This window comes from Ipomoea nil, unplaced genomic scaffold (genome assembly GCF_001879475.1).
Source record: "Ipomoea nil cultivar Tokyo-kokei standard unplaced genomic scaffold, Asagao_1.1 scaffold2036, whole genome shotgun sequence".
In the NCBI taxonomy this organism is placed as follows: Eukaryota; Viridiplantae; Streptophyta; class Magnoliopsida; order Solanales; family Convolvulaceae; genus Ipomoea; species Ipomoea nil.
In genome coordinates this window covers 6,160,185-6,179,835 of record NW_017618464.1, presented here as the reverse complement: position 1 = coordinate 6,179,835, position 19,651 = coordinate 6,160,185, and the positions used below count along the sequence as shown (strand labels likewise).

General features: G+C 33.0%; 1 protein-coding gene and 1 long non-coding RNA gene across 2 annotated transcripts; both read left to right on the top strand.

Annotated features, from left to right (window-relative positions):
- The first annotated feature begins 14,667 nt into the window (after window positions 1–14,667).
- LOC109147931 (probable inositol oxygenase) lies at window positions 14,668–17,107 on the top strand. Its single transcript, XM_019295605.1, has 12 exons — window positions 14,668–14,727; window positions 15,024–15,059; window positions 15,138–15,204; window positions 15,318–15,399; window positions 15,490–15,694; window positions 15,778–15,837; window positions 15,941–15,993; window positions 16,087–16,209; window positions 16,357–16,426; window positions 16,506–16,584; window positions 16,675–16,756; window positions 16,861–17,107. The coding sequence occupies exons 1-12, from the start codon at window positions 14,694–14,696 to the stop codon at window positions 16,885–16,887; spliced, it is 918 nt and encodes a 305-aa protein (XP_019151150.1). The 5' UTR covers window positions 14,668–14,693; the 3' UTR covers window positions 16,888–17,107.
- A 714-nt stretch (window positions 17,108–17,821) lies between these two features.
- Window positions 17,822–18,253, top strand: LOC109147938. The gene is made up of 3 exons (XR_002048734.1): window positions 17,822–17,907; window positions 18,005–18,086; window positions 18,194–18,253. It is a non-coding gene; the product is annotated as an uncharacterized LOC109147938 (long non-coding RNA).
- The last annotated feature ends 1,398 nt before the right edge of the window (window positions 18,254–19,651 follow it).

Sequence of the window (19,651 nt, the reverse complement as noted above, 5' to 3'; positions counted from 1 at the left end):
ATGTTTGTGAAGGATTTGTGTTTAGATCTTGTTAATGTTTGATGGCCATACTCATTAGCATGTTTTTGGAGAGTTCCTTGCTGCAATGAAAGTTGGGTGAAGAGAACTCAAGCCGCTCATTGCACAACCCAATCTCTCTTCCTAGGTTTCACTACGAAAGTGGGGAATTTTAGGGATCTAGATTGCTTGAGCTTTATTGTGAGGGTTTGTAGCGTCGCGAAAGCAGGACGATCCTCGTCTTCCAATTCGGCCTAGCATTGGATCACAAAAGTATCGTGCTAGTCTACCAAATTGGCGTTGGCAATCTTGGATTTGGGGGGCCTTAATGCCTATGAGCTTAAGAGTTCGAAATTGAGGCGTTACGAAAGTGGATCAATTCTTTGTTGTAATTCTGAAAGATCTTGAATTCTAACATGCATGCCCTCTTGATTCCTTGATTATTTGTCATCCCTAATCCTATAGTCTATTGTAGCATCTAGAAGGTAACTTGAGCCCTATCTTTTCTTATTGTGTTTAGTTCATACTTTAAGTGTTTTAATTAGTTTTGATATGTTCTCTCATGTTTATGAGTGTGATTGGATTCTTACGGGTTTAAAGCTTTAGCGTCTAGAAGGTTAATAGTTACACTACAAGTACGTGTCATAGCGTCAATCCCCAGCGGAACGACAACTCTTCACAATACTTCATCACTATTTTTGACAACGATCAATGGTAATAAAAATTTTTTCTTTTAAAGTATCAATAAAGTTTGAACTTTCTTGATTACCAATTGTCAATTCAAAAGAAGAGTTAACCTGGTGGGTGTGGTTGAGTGCAAGGGACTCATCCATCCTTAACCAAAGGTGAAGGGTTCAATCTTTGGCTTTGGGTATGGAGTAACTTTAAATCTCCAGGTCAGTTGTCCCATCCAAAAGAGGTGCCTACAATTCAGCGAGTGACTGCGACTGTGTTGACGGTGGAAACCTTGGGTATACCAAAAAAAAAAAAAAAAAAAAAAAGAGTTGAAGTGAAATGTGAGCGTTTGGTTCACATGAAAATAAATTTCATGAAAATGAATTTCCTAAATATGAGGAAAAACATTTTATACATTATTTAGTTGATGAAAATTTTATTCCAAGAGTTTGAATTCCTCAAATTTGAGGAAAATGATTTCACTACTCTAGCCTTCTTTGGCATTATTTTTTTAAACACAACCTCTGAGGAAAAAACAACTCAATTTGGTTAGACAAAATTACCATGATACATCTCCTAAATCAGCCAATAAAGTTAAGCCTATAACAGGAACTAAAAAAAATGTTGGTCCAATTATTTATTGAAATGAATAGTTTATATTATTTTAATTTTATTATTTTTTGAAATTACTTTTCCTACTTTATCCTCTAGTATATCATTTACCTTTCCTAATTACTCATGCATTCTGTCAGTGTAACTTTAGTAATAGAATATTCCCTTTAACTATTTATTATTCTTAACTTACTCATCAACTTTTATAAAGAAAATCTTAATTTTGAACCTCATCCTAATCAAAGTTGGCATAATTATTGAACATATACTATGAATAAATATTAGAGTATATTAAAAAAATACAATATAACATCATTGATATACTTTAAATTACTTATTTAAATACAAACATTGAACATTAAATCAGTCGTGTGTAAAAACTAATCTTTATTATAAATTTGGTATACGAGAATGTTAGTATTTATACTCATTATTCCTTAACAATTTCAAACCAAACCAAACAATAGAATCAAATTCACAGTAATTGTTTTTTTTTTCCTCCAATCAAATAATAAAATTAATATTCCTAATAAATTTTTTCTTAAAATTTCAATTTCATTCATTCTCAATATAATTATAGTTCCATCATTAAAAAAAATATTGAATATGGGAAGTATAAAATTGATCATTTTACCCTAAAAGGGTAATCAAGTGGATGGAGAATGATTCTCGTATAGAATGTCACAAATTCTATTCTTACTTATACCTTCTCAATTGAGCTCATCGCATAAGGTCTTCCTAATGCAGTTTACCTCACATGTGTGGTTTGCGAATTATTACACATGAGCATAACTTACGTATTACATACTCTTAAATAGTGGCTATGAGTTTTCATCATATCATCATCTAAAAATGATATTTTAAATTAAAAAGAAAAAAAAGTTTCTAAATAATTCTAATTGCCAACTCATTCAACCCTCAGCTCATTGACTTGTATGAGGTAGAATGCATGCTTATCCAGTCACTGATCATTTGATTAATTGGTAAAAAAGAAAAGAAAAATTTGTTAACGTGAAAGAGTTGAATATAATGGTGAGATCAGACAAGAAAGAAATTAGTCAATGTCAATTCCATAAAAAGGGAGTACAAAATGAGTTTCACAATAAGGTTGCTCACGAAATGTCTCCTTTTTATATATGGTGAGATAATGTTTTCAATTTTAATTTAATTAAATCATATTAGCTTAATTGCTTTCACATTATACTCCACTAATCTTATAACATCACAATCAATCAGTAATATAATCAAAATCATATCATACGAGTCGTCCATGTTTAATTGGTGGTCCAAACTTTTTGGTGTAAATAAAATTAAATAAATAATATAGCCTCAATGGTGAAGCATATATGGGGATCGGAGCCAGTGGTAGTCCTTGTCATGTATATTGACGCCATGATCTCGAGCTTCGTTCCCACTTCCTATCATGTATTGATATATGGAGTGGACTAGCAACTAAGCCACAAGTTTTTTTTTTTCTTTTTAATAATTACATTGGTATATATTATGTTGCTTTACATAAAAATTTCTAGTTTTTTTTCTTCTCCAAAAAGTTGAATTCATAATCTCAGTCCGACAGAGTATTTGAAAAGATATAAATCACGGTAACTCAATGGCTCAGCAGACAGGGCCAAGTGTCAGTGCGCACACAAAGAATCTGTCTATTTTGAACATAATATCCCTCTTCTCCCAAATATAGTGGATGACTTCTTAAAAAAAAAAATCTATAAGGTCTTATTAATTTTATTACTCTTCTAATATATATGTATAAATTAAAAAATAGTATTAATTTAATTATATTTTTCTTATTGTTAAATTACTCCATTATAATTTCTTTTAGATGACGAGAAAAACACACCGTTATTGAGCGGAGGTATGTATTGAGTAAACACTACCTTTGTCTAATAGTTTTTTTTTTTTTTTTTTTTTTTTTTTGGGTAGAAATAATTGATGTTCAAAATCCATTGAGAATAATCTTGACTATATTGAAGTAGTGTAGATAATGCTTAGCCAAGTTTGACCTATAAGATAAAGTGGAATATGGATCATATCCTAGCTATATCGTACAACATCAAATGGGAACACATTATTCTTGCAGACAAGTTGGAAAAACTCAATATCAGAATTATATTCTTCAACATTATATATACATATTAGTCCGACATTATATGCATGGGAGAGCAGACCACTACATAATAATATTTGTCGTGTGTGTATATATATATATACATATATATATATATATACATATATATATATATATATATATTCCTCCTTGCTAGCTTCTCTTATCTATTGTCGAATTAATTTCGTCAAATATGTACGATTATATATGTCGTTGAAACATTGCCAAAGTTTTTAAAAAGTATGTTCAACTCCTTTTCTATGTTTTTTTTTTATCACAACATTAATATTATTATTATTTCATTTTTAAAATGATGATCACGATTAGATATAGTATCCCATTGTTGTTATTTAAATAAGTATTGAGCGGAGTGAATGGAGCACAACTCATGTATTTAACTGGTCAAAAGTTTTATTTTTGCCAACACCTTTCGATATATATAGTGGTAGGGCTTGCTTGATCATGTTTAAGTAGTAGAGTAATGTAGTCTTTAAAAAAGAAATAAAGAGTTATTCTTACTTTAACTAAAGTAAAAACTTAATTAAGTAATTAATAGTGAAAAAACATTGAATTTACATGATTAATTATATTGTTTATGAGAGTTTAATTTTAATGATGTTGTGCATCATTAAGTTGTAAGTTTTTTTTTTTTTGTTTTTTTTTTTTAATATAGAGTTGCACTAGTGAATGCACACAGAGAAAAAAAAAAAAAAAAAATCTTGCTCCTCTTTTTTTTCCCTGACCTTTTCTTTTTTCTTCTCTTTTTTTTTTTTCTCTCTTCTTTTTTTTTTCTTTGTTATAAAGAAAAAGTAAAAATTAAAAATAAAAATTTTGAAATTTCAAGTTGCTCGCCAATTTTTTTTTATCAACTTGAAAACTGGTCAAAATTTCTGACTATAAAAGTGAAGGAAAATTAATTTTTTTTTACTAAAGTTATGTAGTTTTCTAACTACCCATTATTGGTATTTGAAAGTTTTTTTATCACCCAACGAAGTCGATCAGAAATATCAACCGTCTTTGGTGGGCGTTTTTTTTTTTTTTTTTTTGAGTGCTATTGACTCTATTATAATGCTGTATCGGTTTATAATTACTTTTTTCAAGTAGATGTCATTTCTTTTCATAACTATTTTCTCAAGTAAGAGTCGTATCTATTCATAACTACTTTCTCAAGTAAGATGTCGCCGTTTATGTTCATAACTACTTTCTCAAGTAAGAGCCGTATATGTTCATAACTACTTTCTCAAGTAAGATATCGTTTCTGTTCATAACTACTTTCTCAAGTAAGATATCGTTTCTATTCATAACTACTTTCTCAAGTAAGAGTCAATACCGCCTACCGCCTCCATTGAAATTCGAACCCACAACCTCTCATATGAGAGTACAACTTGATGCCACTAGACCACAAGGTCTTGGCCTAAATTAGGGATGGCAATGGCGCGGGTTGGGTGCGTGGATATATTCTCTGCCCCCACACCCGCATTTCCAACCCACTCCCTGCACCCGTGCGGGTAATGAAATTCCTACCCCATACCCGCCCCGCGGGGATTTTGCAGGTGCGGCCAACTCGCAACTTTAATTATTAATATTATACTTAAATCAAATAAATTTATACTACAATTCTAATTATCACATGGATTCTTTTTATAAGTTTGAACATAACTCTAAAATTTAATAAGAGTCAATCAAGTTAGATCTTAATTGGAACTAAAGTTGTGTTGGTAGTATAAATTGTATTAAGTGTTTACTCATTATGTTATTTGTGTTGTTCCTATTCAATTTTCATAAACAAAAAAACTAGGACAATGAGATGATAATTTCAATTGAATCCCTGAAGCACTAGCCATAAAGAAGTTTAATTCATTATGCATTTTTAATTATAAATATACATAAATTTATATTATAAATGAATACTAATAACACAATTGTGTGTATGTGTGTGTGTGTGTGTGTGTGTGTGTGTGTGTATATATATATATATATATATATATATATATATATATATAAGTCGGTTCTGGTGCGAGTAGGCGCCTCAGGTGCGGGTGTGGGGTTTAATCTGAGCCATTGATCTTGCTTATATCAAGGTTCAGGATTACCAAAATTTAAAAAAAAAAAAAAAAAAAGCGATGGTAATTTGGTAATTTTTGCATGAGATTTGTGCTTATGGTGCGTGGGTTTTGTGCTTAATCTGAGTAGTTGTTAAAACTTAAAGTGTGTGAGTTTTGTGCTTAAGGTGCATGAGATTTGTGCTTAAGGTGCGTGAGTTTTGTGCTTAATGTGCGTGAGTTTTGTGCTTTAGGTGCGTGAGTTTTGTGCTTAATGTGAGTAGTTGGTAAAACTTAAAGTGCGTGGGTTTTGTGCTTAAGGTACGTGAGTAACGTGACATTTGTGTTTAATGTGCGTGGATTTTGTTCTTAATGTGCGTGAGTTTATGCTTAATGTGAGCCATTTTAAAATATTAAGTGCGTGGTTTTGTGCTTAAAGTGTGTAGTTTATGTACTTAGTGTGAGTTATTTGTGTTCTTAAGGTGATCTGTTTGTGTGCTTAAGGTGCGTGGTTATTTGTATACTTAAGGTGCGCCATGTTAATGCTTAAGGTGCGTCCAACTGCACGGGAAGCATCACCCGCAGCTGAACCCTTCCCTGACGTGTATATATATATATATATATATATATATATATATATAGAAAAATGCTCATATGTGGTCATGTCATTAGGTGTGGTCGTGTGGTCGTATCTGTGTCGTTGAATCAGTTTAATCTAAAGGCAGTGGTAATTTTGAGGATTTTCGCGCGTTTTAGTAAGTGGGGGTGTTATGGTAATTACAGTGACCATTTATAGCGGGCGGGTTTCAGAATACACCAACAGTGTTGACAACATACACCAATAGTGTAATAAAACACACCACAGTGAAACACACCAATGGTGCATTCCTGTGTTATGGTAATTACAGTGGCCATTTATAGCGGTCGGGTTCAAGAATACACCAACAGTGTTGACAACATGCACCAATAGTGTAATAAAACACACAACAATGTGATTTTCCCTATTCCGGTGTTTTATGACAAGTTTACCCTTACAGTTTGCTGGGCAGGAGAATGTGCGCGAAAATACTGAAAAAATCTTAATTAATATGATTCATTAGATCTATCTAATTTAATGGTCTATAATTGACCATATGACCACACCTAATAACATGGCCACATGTGATCACTCCTCTCTCTCTCTCTCTCTCTCTATATATATATATATATATATATATATATATATATGTATATATATATATATATATATATATATGTGTGTGTGTGTGTGTGTGTGTGTGTGTGTGTGTGTGTGTGTGTGTGTGTGTGTGTGGGACAAGGATACCTCTCCCCACACCTGCCCCATATCCGCGCGGGTATACAAAATTCCCCCCTACTCACATCCATTATTCAAATTGTGCAGATATTTTAAAACCCGTAGGAACAGAGATGCGGGGAACCCATAGAGTGCGGGTAGAATTGTCATCCCTAGCCAAAATCTCTGTCCACTTTTGAAGGTAACTACATATATCATGAAAAACAATATAATAACCTTTAATTTAGTTTAGTGGGTTAATAAGAGATGTCTTGATCTTGAAATTTATAACTAAGTAAATTATTAAATAAGTTATCGTATTCTCAAAATTAAATAAGTTATCGTGATTAAGAAATTAAATAAGTTATCGTGATTAAGAAATTTTATATTTACCCTTAGAGATTTGTGCAAAGTTTTGGAGGGTCAAGTTTATCATTCTACTATCGGATTGTGGTACTGACTGTTATACAAGTATAAGAAAATAAAGTTGTGTCTTTGCTACTAGATATAACTTTTGACATAGTGATAAGCGTTTAATTCTAACGTACAATTATATTAAAATAGACGAGTTCAAAATCATGTCATTAAAATGTGGTACTCACAACTACAAGCTATCCAGGGAAGAGATGAATACAAAATCTCACGCAAGTAGATAGCTAGCAGGTATCATGGATGTAATACTTGATATGATAAATTTAATATTATTATATATACATACATATACATATATACAAAAATAAAATTGCAATAATGATGAATTATTGATCGAAGTTGGAAATGGATGGTTACTACCCTAATTAAAGGCATATGATTAGACAAAAATATAATAATAATGGAGGGGGGTAGCCGTTATAGAAATGTGATGATATCTGAACACAATCTAGAAATGATTACAAATGAGGAAAAGAGGGCAAAAGGCATGGAATGGTAAAAGTAGAGAGTCGGCACTAAGTGTCCTTTTAGGGTTTTGTTAATACCCTAAAGTAACCATTATGTACACACTTTTGAAAGGCAATGCAACTTTTATCTCTTATTGCCAGTACTACCACCAACCTCTAACAAACACCAAGACAACCTTCCACACTTCAAACTTTTCACTTTAAAGCATTGCCTTTGTTTTAATTTGGACTTTTCTTTCCCTTTGCTTTTTCTTTAACTCAATTTTTACTTCATCAAATTACAAATTTATGTCACCAGATTACAATGTCTTCGTTCTCACATCCTCTACCGACAACCATTCAAACCAATAAAATCTGACTTAGATCATGTGGTATAACTAGGTCTGAGAAAAATTCGTAGCGCGCACTGAGTAAACCCTGTTTCGTGACCATAAGAGAGGTAAAACACACTGAAGACCATGTGTGACGTACCGATAGGGGATTGGCAAGACCTTTAAGTACGAGATTTATGATCCACCTACTTTCGTGACTTTTTGAGAGCCATTTTAATCTGGCCTCAAAAGAAATATCCAATCTCCAACTATGTACATAAATGGAAGAAAGACCTAGTATTTGGCACTAAGCAATAATGGTAATGCAAGTTAAAGTAAGGTAAGGCTAAGGAATATAGTGATGAAGGTGGGATGTTGGAGTTTGAGCATATATATATATACATATGTATATATGAATAGTAGAATGAATGTATGTATATATGTGTGTAGAAAAGAGTAGAATGGAGACAAAGTTTCCACACAGCATGATGTTTTGCAGACTTTTCTTTTGGAAAAGAGAAAGCAGGAAATGGGAAATGGGTGATCTATATATCTTTCTTTTACTTATGGTCACCATCTGAATAAAGCTTCCTTCTTTCTGTTGCAAGTGATTTTTGCATGAAAGTAAGGGAACTATCTCTCCGCCTTGGATCTGAAGCCTCATTCACTCTCTCTCTCTCTATTATCTCTTTAAATTTCATTCTCCCCGGCCCCCAATACTAATAACCAAACAATGAGAGAATGATTTCAATGTTTTAGAATCTTTTCTTTTCTTCCCTTTCACCTTTGTTGCTTTAACTTTCTCTCTTCTCATGATGAATGCCTCGGATCCCTCAATAATCAGTTTCAAATTATGAATCAATGAGATTCAACTTCTTGCAAGCCTGGACTGTACTCACTTTATTATATTCTACTCCACTGGATATATATTTTTATTTTTATATATATTCATGCTATTCCAAACTCAGCTCCAATCCATATATAAATTAGGGAAAAGGGTCAAATAGGCCCTTGAACTTTAGCTTAAAAGTCAATTAGGCCCCTAAATTTTTTAAAGGTGTAATTACACCTATCAACAATTCATTTAGGTGCAATGAAGCCCAAAAACAAATTAATGACCTGTTATCACAGGTCATTAGCGTTCAGGCCACTTTCCGGCGAATTTTCCGACAAAAAAAATGTGACCAGCAACCGACCCAGATTTGTCGAAAATTTCGCCGGTCACTTCTTTTGTCGAAAATTTCGCAGGTCACTTTTTTTTTTTTGCCGGAAAATTCGCCGGAAGGTGGCCTGAACCCTAATGACCTGTGATAGCAGGTCATTAACTTGTTTTTGGGCTTCATTGCACTTAAATGAATTGTTGATGGGTGTAATTGCACATTTAAAAAGTTTAGGGGCCTAATTGACTTTTAAACTAATGTTTGAGGGCCTATTTGACCCTTTTCCCTATAAATTATTGATATAATTTGTTATCTGAAAACGAATGAAGTAGTTATATTAACTAGCTTCTCCGGATGTAAATCATTGTGACTCAGTGGCTCAGCAGTCATGTCAAATGTCCACTTGATTCGAACATTGATTTTTTCTCTCAAATACTGCCTATTGAATCATTGAGTTAAACTCACCCTTATATATATGAAACTACTAATACATTAATATATGCGGAACATGCCCTAGACTTGTACTGTTTAAATCTTATGGTGGAGAAAGCAACAATAATAGAGAACTATTATATGATATGAAAACATTTTAATTACCAAAAAACCGCACTATTCCACTTAGTAGCAAAAAACACACATAATCAACCTTTTAAGTGAACCACTGCCACTCTGCCAGGGCGCGTGGTAGCCTGATTGATACTTATGAAACAGACACAGTACAGGCGTGAGTTTCAATTCTACTATGATAGATCGAAAACCCGTTTAAGGCGCGCGTACTGTCAGAAAACCAAAACCTTATTGTTGATTCCAGTAGGTCATAGATTGTGGCCTGATAAAGACACAAGATCGAATCTTGACAATCGCAATATAAGGACAACACCCAATGTGGTGGTCCGGGTTTCTTGTGGGCACAGACACTAATTTAGGGCTTCAGGTCACAGTAACTTATCTCTCCGCTATCTTATCAGACGAGAGTTATTTGAGGTCCTGGGAGCAAGAAAATTTCATTTTCTGGGCAAGAAAACCAAAACCTTAATATATATAATCAACACTCTATCCACTGCTGAATCTAGGACTTAAATTGTGTGTAGATTGGGAGATTGGTGGCCGAGCTTCGAGGTATGTTTGACGAGGATTGAGTTCACTGTATAACCACGTCTTCACGGCCCGACCCACCCAGGTCCGGTCTGCATCAAACATAAAGTAAGAGGATAAAGTTGGCCGCAAGGCAGACACTAAAGATACAACCTAGAAAGATAGTCATATATATTGGTTTTTGTTTCAGTTTTATGTTTAGGGTTTAATTTTTTGTTCAAAATGTGCAGCTAAGGGAGACGACCCAGTCAAAAAGAGGTGCCAACATAAAAGTGAGCAAGAATGTTTTTTTCTTTTAATTTCTTTTCTTATTTTTTGATGAATAAAATTTTGTATGTGCATGGCATCATGATACTGTTTCCAATGATTGTTTTGTCATTGTTCTGTGCCCCCACCACCCCACTGGTAGGGTGGATGGGTGGGGTGGGGGGGGGGGTTCGCGCAATACGCAGGCGGCATTGACATGTGCAGGCCATGGGAGCATAGAGCTAAGCGACATGAATCATAATCTTCTTGAAACTAAAATATAGTATATAGGGCGTCATATCCAATGTAATTATCCTACAATATCATATATTCTTAGTTATTGGTACCAGATATTTTTTTATTTTAATGTGGGATGCGTGAATAAAGGAGTAAAAGTAATTTTGGGCCTAAAATGGATTAATGTGCCCAGTAGGCAGGTAGAGGGAAAATTATTATCCTTCTTGAGTGGAGTCTATTACGAGTATTTTAGACTGATTTATATTTTTGTAATTATTAAGGACTAAGATCATACTTGGGACGTGTAGTGTTATTCATTTACTTCATTAAGTATATCATTTTATGTAGTTTAATTTAATTAATTTATAGTGTGATTATAGGCTTATTTGATAAATGGTAGATCATTCATTTTGACATTTTGACTTTGGTCAAAACGTTACAGAAGTTGTTTTGGAATTCAACATTTTGGCCTAAAAAATTTGGGCATTTTCCATGCATTTGGAGAAGGCCAGTTTTTCTAATGTGGGTAAAATGGGGCTACCCGAACCCATTATCAACCGAATAGAGTGGACCATTCTCATTAGTATTGATGGGTCCAAACCAGCAAATTATACAGTGGACAGCGGTCCACAATGCATTGTGCCCTAGACATCAAATATACATTGCAGTTTCATTTCAACACAATTATAGTATCATTTTGATATAACTACAGTTTCGCTGGATAATATACACTCAAATATATGAAATTGTTATTCAGTTTCATTTTGTATACACTGCAGTTTCATTTCAACACAATTACAGTTTCATTTCAATTCAATTGCAATTTCATTTGATAATATAATAAAAATAATATGTGAGACAGTGTCAATTTAAATAGACTATAGTGTCTGTCGTTTTGGATCATGATTCACAAAGTTTTGTGGACCGCGGTCCACATTATAATTGCTGGTCCAAACCCTATCTCAGGTCATATCGGAGCCCAATCTTAGTGTAAGCAAACAACATTCAAATAACCCAATTTTAAGCCCACTATATGTTTTAAGTAAAAGTCCACTTAAGCCCAATCTTGAATCAATTAAAACCCAAATATAATCATCGGCCCATTAAAACATCTTTCGTGTTTCATAAATTTTTGAAAAAAATGTCAAATTGGCCCCCTAAGTCGGATAGTGCAATTGAGTCCCTCAACTAAAAAAAGCTCTAATCTGATTCTCTAAACCTGTAAAATTGTTCAATTAAGTCCAAAACGACTTATTTTACAGGTTAAGTCTCTCATGGTTGACACGTGTCTTTTTAAATTATTTTTTAGTTTTTGTTTTTTTTTTTAAAATTTTATTTATTTATTTATTAAAATATATATTATATACGGAGTATAAAAAAATGAAAAATAAAAATAAAAAACACAGACACAGGTAATGCATATCGACAAACAAACGAGAGAGGAGTCCGCCGATCTGTTACTGCTGGTGACTCGCCATTGCTGCTCAGCTGCCGGGGAGGGAGGTCGCCGATCGGAGCTGCTGCTGCTGGTCGGAGAAGCAGTTGCCATCTACGCTAGAGGAAGCTCGCCGGGGATTCGATCCATCCTTCTCCCGAAGAGAGGAGTCCGCCGATCTGTTGCTGTTGGTGACTCGTCGTTGCTGATCAACTGCCAGGGAGGGAGGTCGCCGGTATGAGCTGCTGCTGCTGGTCGGAGAACCCGTCGTCATCTACGCCGGAGGAAGCTCGCCGATGATTTGATCCATCTATCGTCGTTGTCCTCCAGAGTTGACCATTAACGCCGGCGAGAGAAGAAGTCGCCGGATCTTCTGTTCTAGTTCGTTCCAACCACCCCATCCACCATAGATTCTTCGCTGCTCAATGGAGAAGAACGTCGGTGGCTATGTTTTCAACTTTTTATTTTTTATTTTTTCATATATAATATATTTTTAATAAATAAATAAATATAATTTATAAAAAACAAAAATAACAAATATTTTAAAAAGACATGTGGCGACCATGCATGTGAAGATTTAACATGTTAAACAAGTCACTTTGCACTTAATTGAACAATTTTACAGGTTTAGGGGATCTAAATGGAGCTTTTTTTTTTAGTTAAGGGATCCAATTACACTATCTAGTCAACTTAGGGGGCCTATTTGACACTTTTTTCCTAAATTGTTAGAATATTACTTTACAAAATATTATGGAATATTAATCAATTAATAACATCGGGGGCCTATTTGACACTTTTTCCTAAATTGTTAGAATATTACTTTACAAAATATTATGGAATATTAATCAATTAATAACATCAAATAATCCTCTATAGTGTCATGCAATATATGCACAAAATCTCATGTTCAATATTAAATGTAGGGATAACAACTCAACCGGTATTTTTAATGCCCGTGATGGAGAAAATTGATTTCTCCATATATAAAAATAGTAATATAAAGTATTTTTAGGAAATTAATAAATAATCACGACACAAAGATTATATTTAATGTGAAAAATATTACGATAAAAATCGCAAGCATCGAGATCCACGTATAGTAATACATTTATAAGAGTTGACGTGGCCATGGAATGAAAGGGGGGAAAGATATATTATACGTAAAAGAAAATTATTCTCAGCATTCAGTGATATTTTTGTTCCTTTTGTCTTATCCATTAACCTTTATATAAGGTCCAGGTCCCTCTTTACAGTTACAACTTCTACTAACAATCTAACATTAAGATCAAGTAACTTCTCTACAATGTAATAGAGTCAGTAGCACTAAAACCAAAAAAAAAAAACAAAAAAAAAAAAAAAACAAACAAACAAAAAACCTCTCTACTCTCTTGTTAACTCCTTCATCTTTGGCTATATCATTCTTCATAAATAATGATAATATGGAATATTTTTCCATCACCCCGGCCTTTGTCAAACATTGACATAATTAAGGAAATGTCATATACATGCTAACAATAAAACAAATTAAATGAAATTAACATTAACATATGATATATAGACCTACTTAAACAATTGACACAAAATCGGTACATAAATATTTACCGAATAATAATAATAATAATAATAATAATAATAATAATAATGTCAACTTCATATTTTGACATTTTTTATTTTGACATTTTTTATTTTGCTTTTGCAATATTAGTTAGTGGTGTTATAATGACATAAAGTTAGGGATTGAAAGTGACGGTAAATAAGATTACAAGTATATTAGAAAAGAAATAGTCTTCTACTTATACTAGTACTTCCAATGTTGTTCTTCTAGAGTTCCATAGTAATGAGGATCTGAGTCAACATTATTCATCATAATGTCTTGTCTTGAATAAGCCGGTGTTCGGGTAAATGATTCCGTTACGTGAGGGTTGGCCTTTTCTTGGGGTGATTTCAGGTCGAGTACCTGTCCCATTATTCTATCACAACGGTAAAATTGAAAATATTTTTAAAACAATGTAAAACTTTCTTAGGAAAAAAACTAACTAAAATCAAGATTATAACCCACAGTAACACACTCACAAATAAAGTTTTATATACTGGATTTAGAATATTGCCATTATGATGATTGTTAATTGTTAATTGTCAATAATACAGTAGTGAATAATAAAAAGGAAGTTTAGGATATACTGATATGTAATAATAAATAAATATATATTCTTCCAAAAATTTTGGGCTGGAAAAATCGCGCCGTTAAATCTTGATCACACAGATCAAGCTGAGTCATCCAAATTAATGCATTATTATCCTACCCTAAAAACCTACTGTTATACGTCGATCAATATTCACTTCATACATTTATTGAAACGCATTCAGATAAAGATAATTATATCCATCTCATGTAACGATGACTCAGTTTCCCAGCAGGAATTTTATTTGAGGACTCCAAAGTTTGAAACTTTATTGGAAAAGGACAACTCCAGTTGCATATAAAACCCTACCTTTACAAACCCTTTATCCTATTAGCAAATTTAACGAGTTTCGTGTTGCTTGTCTTTGTGCTTTTGTGCTGCCAAGATGACGATCCTCGTTGAGCAAACCCTACCTGCAGGTATCTTTCCCCACCTTTTCACAGAATTCTTTTTTAGTTTAACTTCCATTTGTTTTTTTTTTTTTTTTTTGGTTGATGATTTGAATACCAACTTTAATGCCAATGGGATGAAACTCGAATCTGGAACCTTTCATATTAGTAGTATCTGTTCGACATAATGTCAATCTGGATTGGAATGGGGTTTGGGAATTGGAGTTTAAACCTTCATTATTATGGTAGATAACAGTGATGCGGGCAAACCCTAATTCCGTTTTTTTTTTTTTTTTTTTTTTTTTTTGTTTTTTTTTGCTTTTCAGACTTGGGAATTCAGGAGAAAGGAATAGTGTCCGATGGTAACGACAGTTTACTATGCCATACATATAATAGTTTATGCTGCGATTTTATTTTAACTGTTTTGTGTGGATTTGCAGTGCCAAAGAAGGTGGAAGACGGTGGCTTCATTGTGCCTGAAAGCAATGCTTTTGGAAACACGTTCAGGTCAGTTATCTTTGGATTGAGATTTCTGAATTCCAAGATGAAATTACCAATATAATGTATGGAATCGAATTGAAGGTTGTTTTATGTTAACATTTTCACTGGGTTATTTGCAGGGATTATAGTGCAGACACTGAAAGAAAGGAGATCGTTAAGGAGCTCTATCGGCAGAGCCACATTAACCAAACCTATGATTTTGTAAGATGTTTTTAGTAACATATGCAATCTGGGTAAGAACGCAATTTCAAAGAAATTTTTTTAATGATATATGTTGAAAATATAATGTAGGTGAAAGAAATGAGGGAGAAGTATAGGAAGCTGGATCGAGTGGAGATGAGCATATGGGAATGCTGTGAGCTTCTGAACGAGGTTGTGGATGACAGCGATCCCGATCTCGATGAACCCCAGATTGAGCATTTGTTGCAGACTGCTGAAGCCATCAGGAAAGACTATCCTCAAGAGGATTGGCTGCACTTGACTGCCCTTATCCATGGTTTGTAATTTAAACCAATGTATAGGCTAAATATATGCATTCTGGATTTCTAGTCTTTTAAAAATGCCATTTTTATGTGTTAGATCTTGGGAAAGTTCTGCTGCTACCAAGCTTTGGAGGGCTTCCTCAGTGGGCTGTTGTTGGTGAGCTATCTCATCTCATCTGTCAATTCAACAATGCAACACAAAAGTTGAAGTTTTTATGATTTTCTAATTTAATCTTCTAATAACATTTTTATTAAATTAGGTGACACATTTCCTCTTGGTTGTGCATTTGATGAGTCCAATGTTCATCCAGAGGTTTGTTAATTGTTGTTTTACCAACATTTATTGTATATGGATTGTTTGATTACAGTCATGAAACTAATGTCTGTAAACAATTTGACTCTGCAGTTTTTCAAGGAGAACCCTGATTACAATAACCCTGCTTACAACACCAAGTATGGGGTTTATTCTGAGGGGTGTGGGCTGGAGAATGTGCTCATGTCTTGGGGACATGATGACTACATGTACTTGGTAAAATTTATTACTTTTTCCCTTTTTCTGAAGGGAACAGTTTTTTTTTTTTTGAGTGCCGAGTGAAACCCAGAGTCAGTAGTGAATTGTGTAAACTCTATGCGTTTTAATAGTTTTTTATATAATGGATTGGCTTTTTACTTGTAGGTGGCTAAGGAAAACAAGAGTACTCTACCAAATGCTGGGCTGTTTATCATCCGATATCATTCCTTTTATCGTAAGTATACTTTCAATTCTCCCCATTTCTGTGATGTATATGTGTATTTGTAAGTAATGTTGTTTTTTGGGGTATGAAGCTCTGCACAAGTCTGGAGCATACACCTACTTGATGAATGATGAGGACCGCGAGAATCTCAAATGGGTCAAGATTTTCAAGTAAATGCTTTCTGCATTTTCTTTTTCTGGATGTGTTTTTTGCCTGCCTTTAATTGTTAACTTAAATGGATTGTTGTTTTGTGTGTGTAGCAATTATGATCTTTACAGCAAGAGCAAAGTGAGGATTGATGTGGAGAAGGTGAAGCCATACTATGAGTCTCTCATTAAGAAGGTGAATTTTATTATTGGAAACTACATTTTTACTGTACTTCCACAACTGCCACTTCACTCTTGACTTCTTTTTACTGAATTGCAAAATTTGTGATTATATTGCAGTACTTCCCAGAGAAGCTCAAGTGGTGAAATTCTAGGGAGTTTGGAAGTTATTGGTGGTTCTGTTTCAACTGTCTTATTATCTGCTTGAAAACTCGTTGGTTGGATGGCTTTTTATTTTTCTTTCTTCTTTTGTGAAATGTGTTCTGTTATAGTAATTTGGTGTATTGAAAGGGAGTTGGAAATTGTAAGTTTGGGCTGAAATGGATTATTATTGTGCTAAGTTAAATGAAATTAAAATATTTGCAGTTCCTGAAGTTGGAAGTTTTATTTTCTTTTTTAAATAATAAAGGAATCGGAAGGGGAATAACTTGAAACTATTAAAAAAAAAAAAGAACTATGACACATACAAAATTTGTTAAAGAGGGAACATATTGAAGGAAAAGGGGTACCAACTATCCTTCTGTCTGTAGTTCTTCTCTAAACAAATATAATACTAACATATGTTAGCATATTCTTGTAACGTTGCGTTATGTTGTAGGATGACACTTTGTTTTGGGACAGTCCTTCGAGTTGTGTCCATTATAGAGTTTTTTTATTTAATCTACTTATTATTTTACCTTTTGAAAAAAGATAGAATTTACTGATGATATGAAAATTTTTCAAGAAAGTGAATTCAAAAAAAATAAATAAATAAAAAATATGTTGATGCATTCCAAAAATATTGGAAAAAATAACTTAAAATCTTGATCCACCTCACATCATTAATGGACATGCATTGAGATAAACATTATTATTGCATATAAAACCCAACCATTTCAATCTTTTTCTGCACTACATCAACAATCATTGTTCCAAAAGGTTGAATAACCAAGGGCCCCACAAGACCACCCTACCAAATGCTGGGCTGGTTATTATTAGATATCGTAAGTATTTAATTTTCTCCCGGCCGGTCCCATTCGATCTGTAACATGCATGGTGTTTTGTATTTGTGAGTAGTAATATATATAATGGTGTTTTGTTATATGAAGCTCTGCACAAGTGTGGAGCATACACCCACTTGATGAATGATGAGGACCGTGAGAATCTCAAATGGGTCAACATTTTCAAGTAATTAATTAAATGCTTTCGATTTGCATTATTATATTTTCTTTTTCTTTTTGCCTAGCTGCCTTTAATTAAATGGATTGTTGTTTTGTGTGTGTAGCGAGTATGATCTGTACAGCAAGAGCAAAGAGAGGATTGATGTGGAGAAGGTGAAGCCATACTATGAGTCTCTCATTAAGAAGGTGAATTTTGGAATTGAAACGACATTTTTACTATACTTTCACAATTAATTGCCACTTCACTCTTGAATTGTTTTTACTGAATTGTAAAATTTGTGATTATATTGCAGTACTTCCCAGAGAAGCTCAAGTGGTGAAATTTTGGAGAGTTTGGAAGTTACTGGTAGTTCTGCTTCTTCAACTGGCTTATCTGCTTGAAAACTCGTTGGTTGAACGGCTTTTTCTTGAAAAATAAAAATAAAAATGTATTCTGTTAATTGTAATTTGGTATATTGAAAAGAAGTTGGAAATGTAATTTTGGGCTGAAATGGATTATTGTGCACGTGCTAAGTGGAATGAAATTAAAATATTTGCAATTCCTTAAAGTTCGAGGATTTTTTTTTTTCTTTTTTAAAGAATAAAGGGATCATGATAGAAAACTCGAAACTATTAAAAAAAATAAAATTATGACACATACAAAATTTGTTAGAGAGAGGAATATCACGTTGATCCTCTAAAAGAACATGTTGAAGGCTGCAAATGGTATATATATATATATATATATATATACTAGTCTTTTCTATGCGCAATGCACAAAACTAAGTGCCCAACATTAATATTCAATGTTAAAATTATGGTTATAATTTTTTTTTAAAATAAAATTTTATAATTTTTTATAAAAAATTCATAAAATTTATAGTTGTAGAGAATTCATATTATATATTAAAAAGTATATTAATAATTATGATATGATTAATAATTTACTTATTACATATTCTAATATAATATCTACATATATATATTATTACAATTAAAACAATTAAAGAATGTCCTTTTCAAAAAAAAATTAAAGAATGTAAGAAAATATATGGTGAATGCAAGTACATGGTAACAACAATGGAAATAGATAACAGAAGTTATAACAGTAGGGGCATTGTTATCCAAAAAATTATATAGTACAACATTTATAGCTTAATGTATCAAAAAAGATAACAGAAAAACAGACATAAATGAAGGGTATCAACCTTCATTCACACTTATTAGATTCTTAGATTAGATTAGATATATAAACAATAATGTCAATACATAATTTTTAAATCACAATTAAAATTTGTGAAGATAGAGAAAAAATATTATATAAAAAGTAAGTATTTGTTTTTAATGGCTCAATAACCCTAATTTTATATATATTTTGATATGGTTTATTTTAGAATTTTCAAAAAATATATACACATGGGTAATAAGTAACAAAATAGTAATAATGTCAATCGACCCATTGAATATAATATAACTCCACCAATGCGCACATATAAAAATTTCGCCATCACATGAAACTGCTCGGGGTCTAGTCGGGAAGCCGACACCTTAATCTTAGATTGCAAAGATCTGATGACGGTGTTCCAGGAGTGTCGCCTTAACCACGTCTTACGGGAAGGGAATCAGTGTGCAGATTTTCTGGCCAACCTGGGTCAGAATAATACTTGGGGAACTACACTTTGGGACAACCCGCCTAATGGTTTAGATAATCTCTTGGTGCGGGATAGTCATTCCGTGGCCACTAGAAGGATCACTTAATTCTCTGGAGCGCT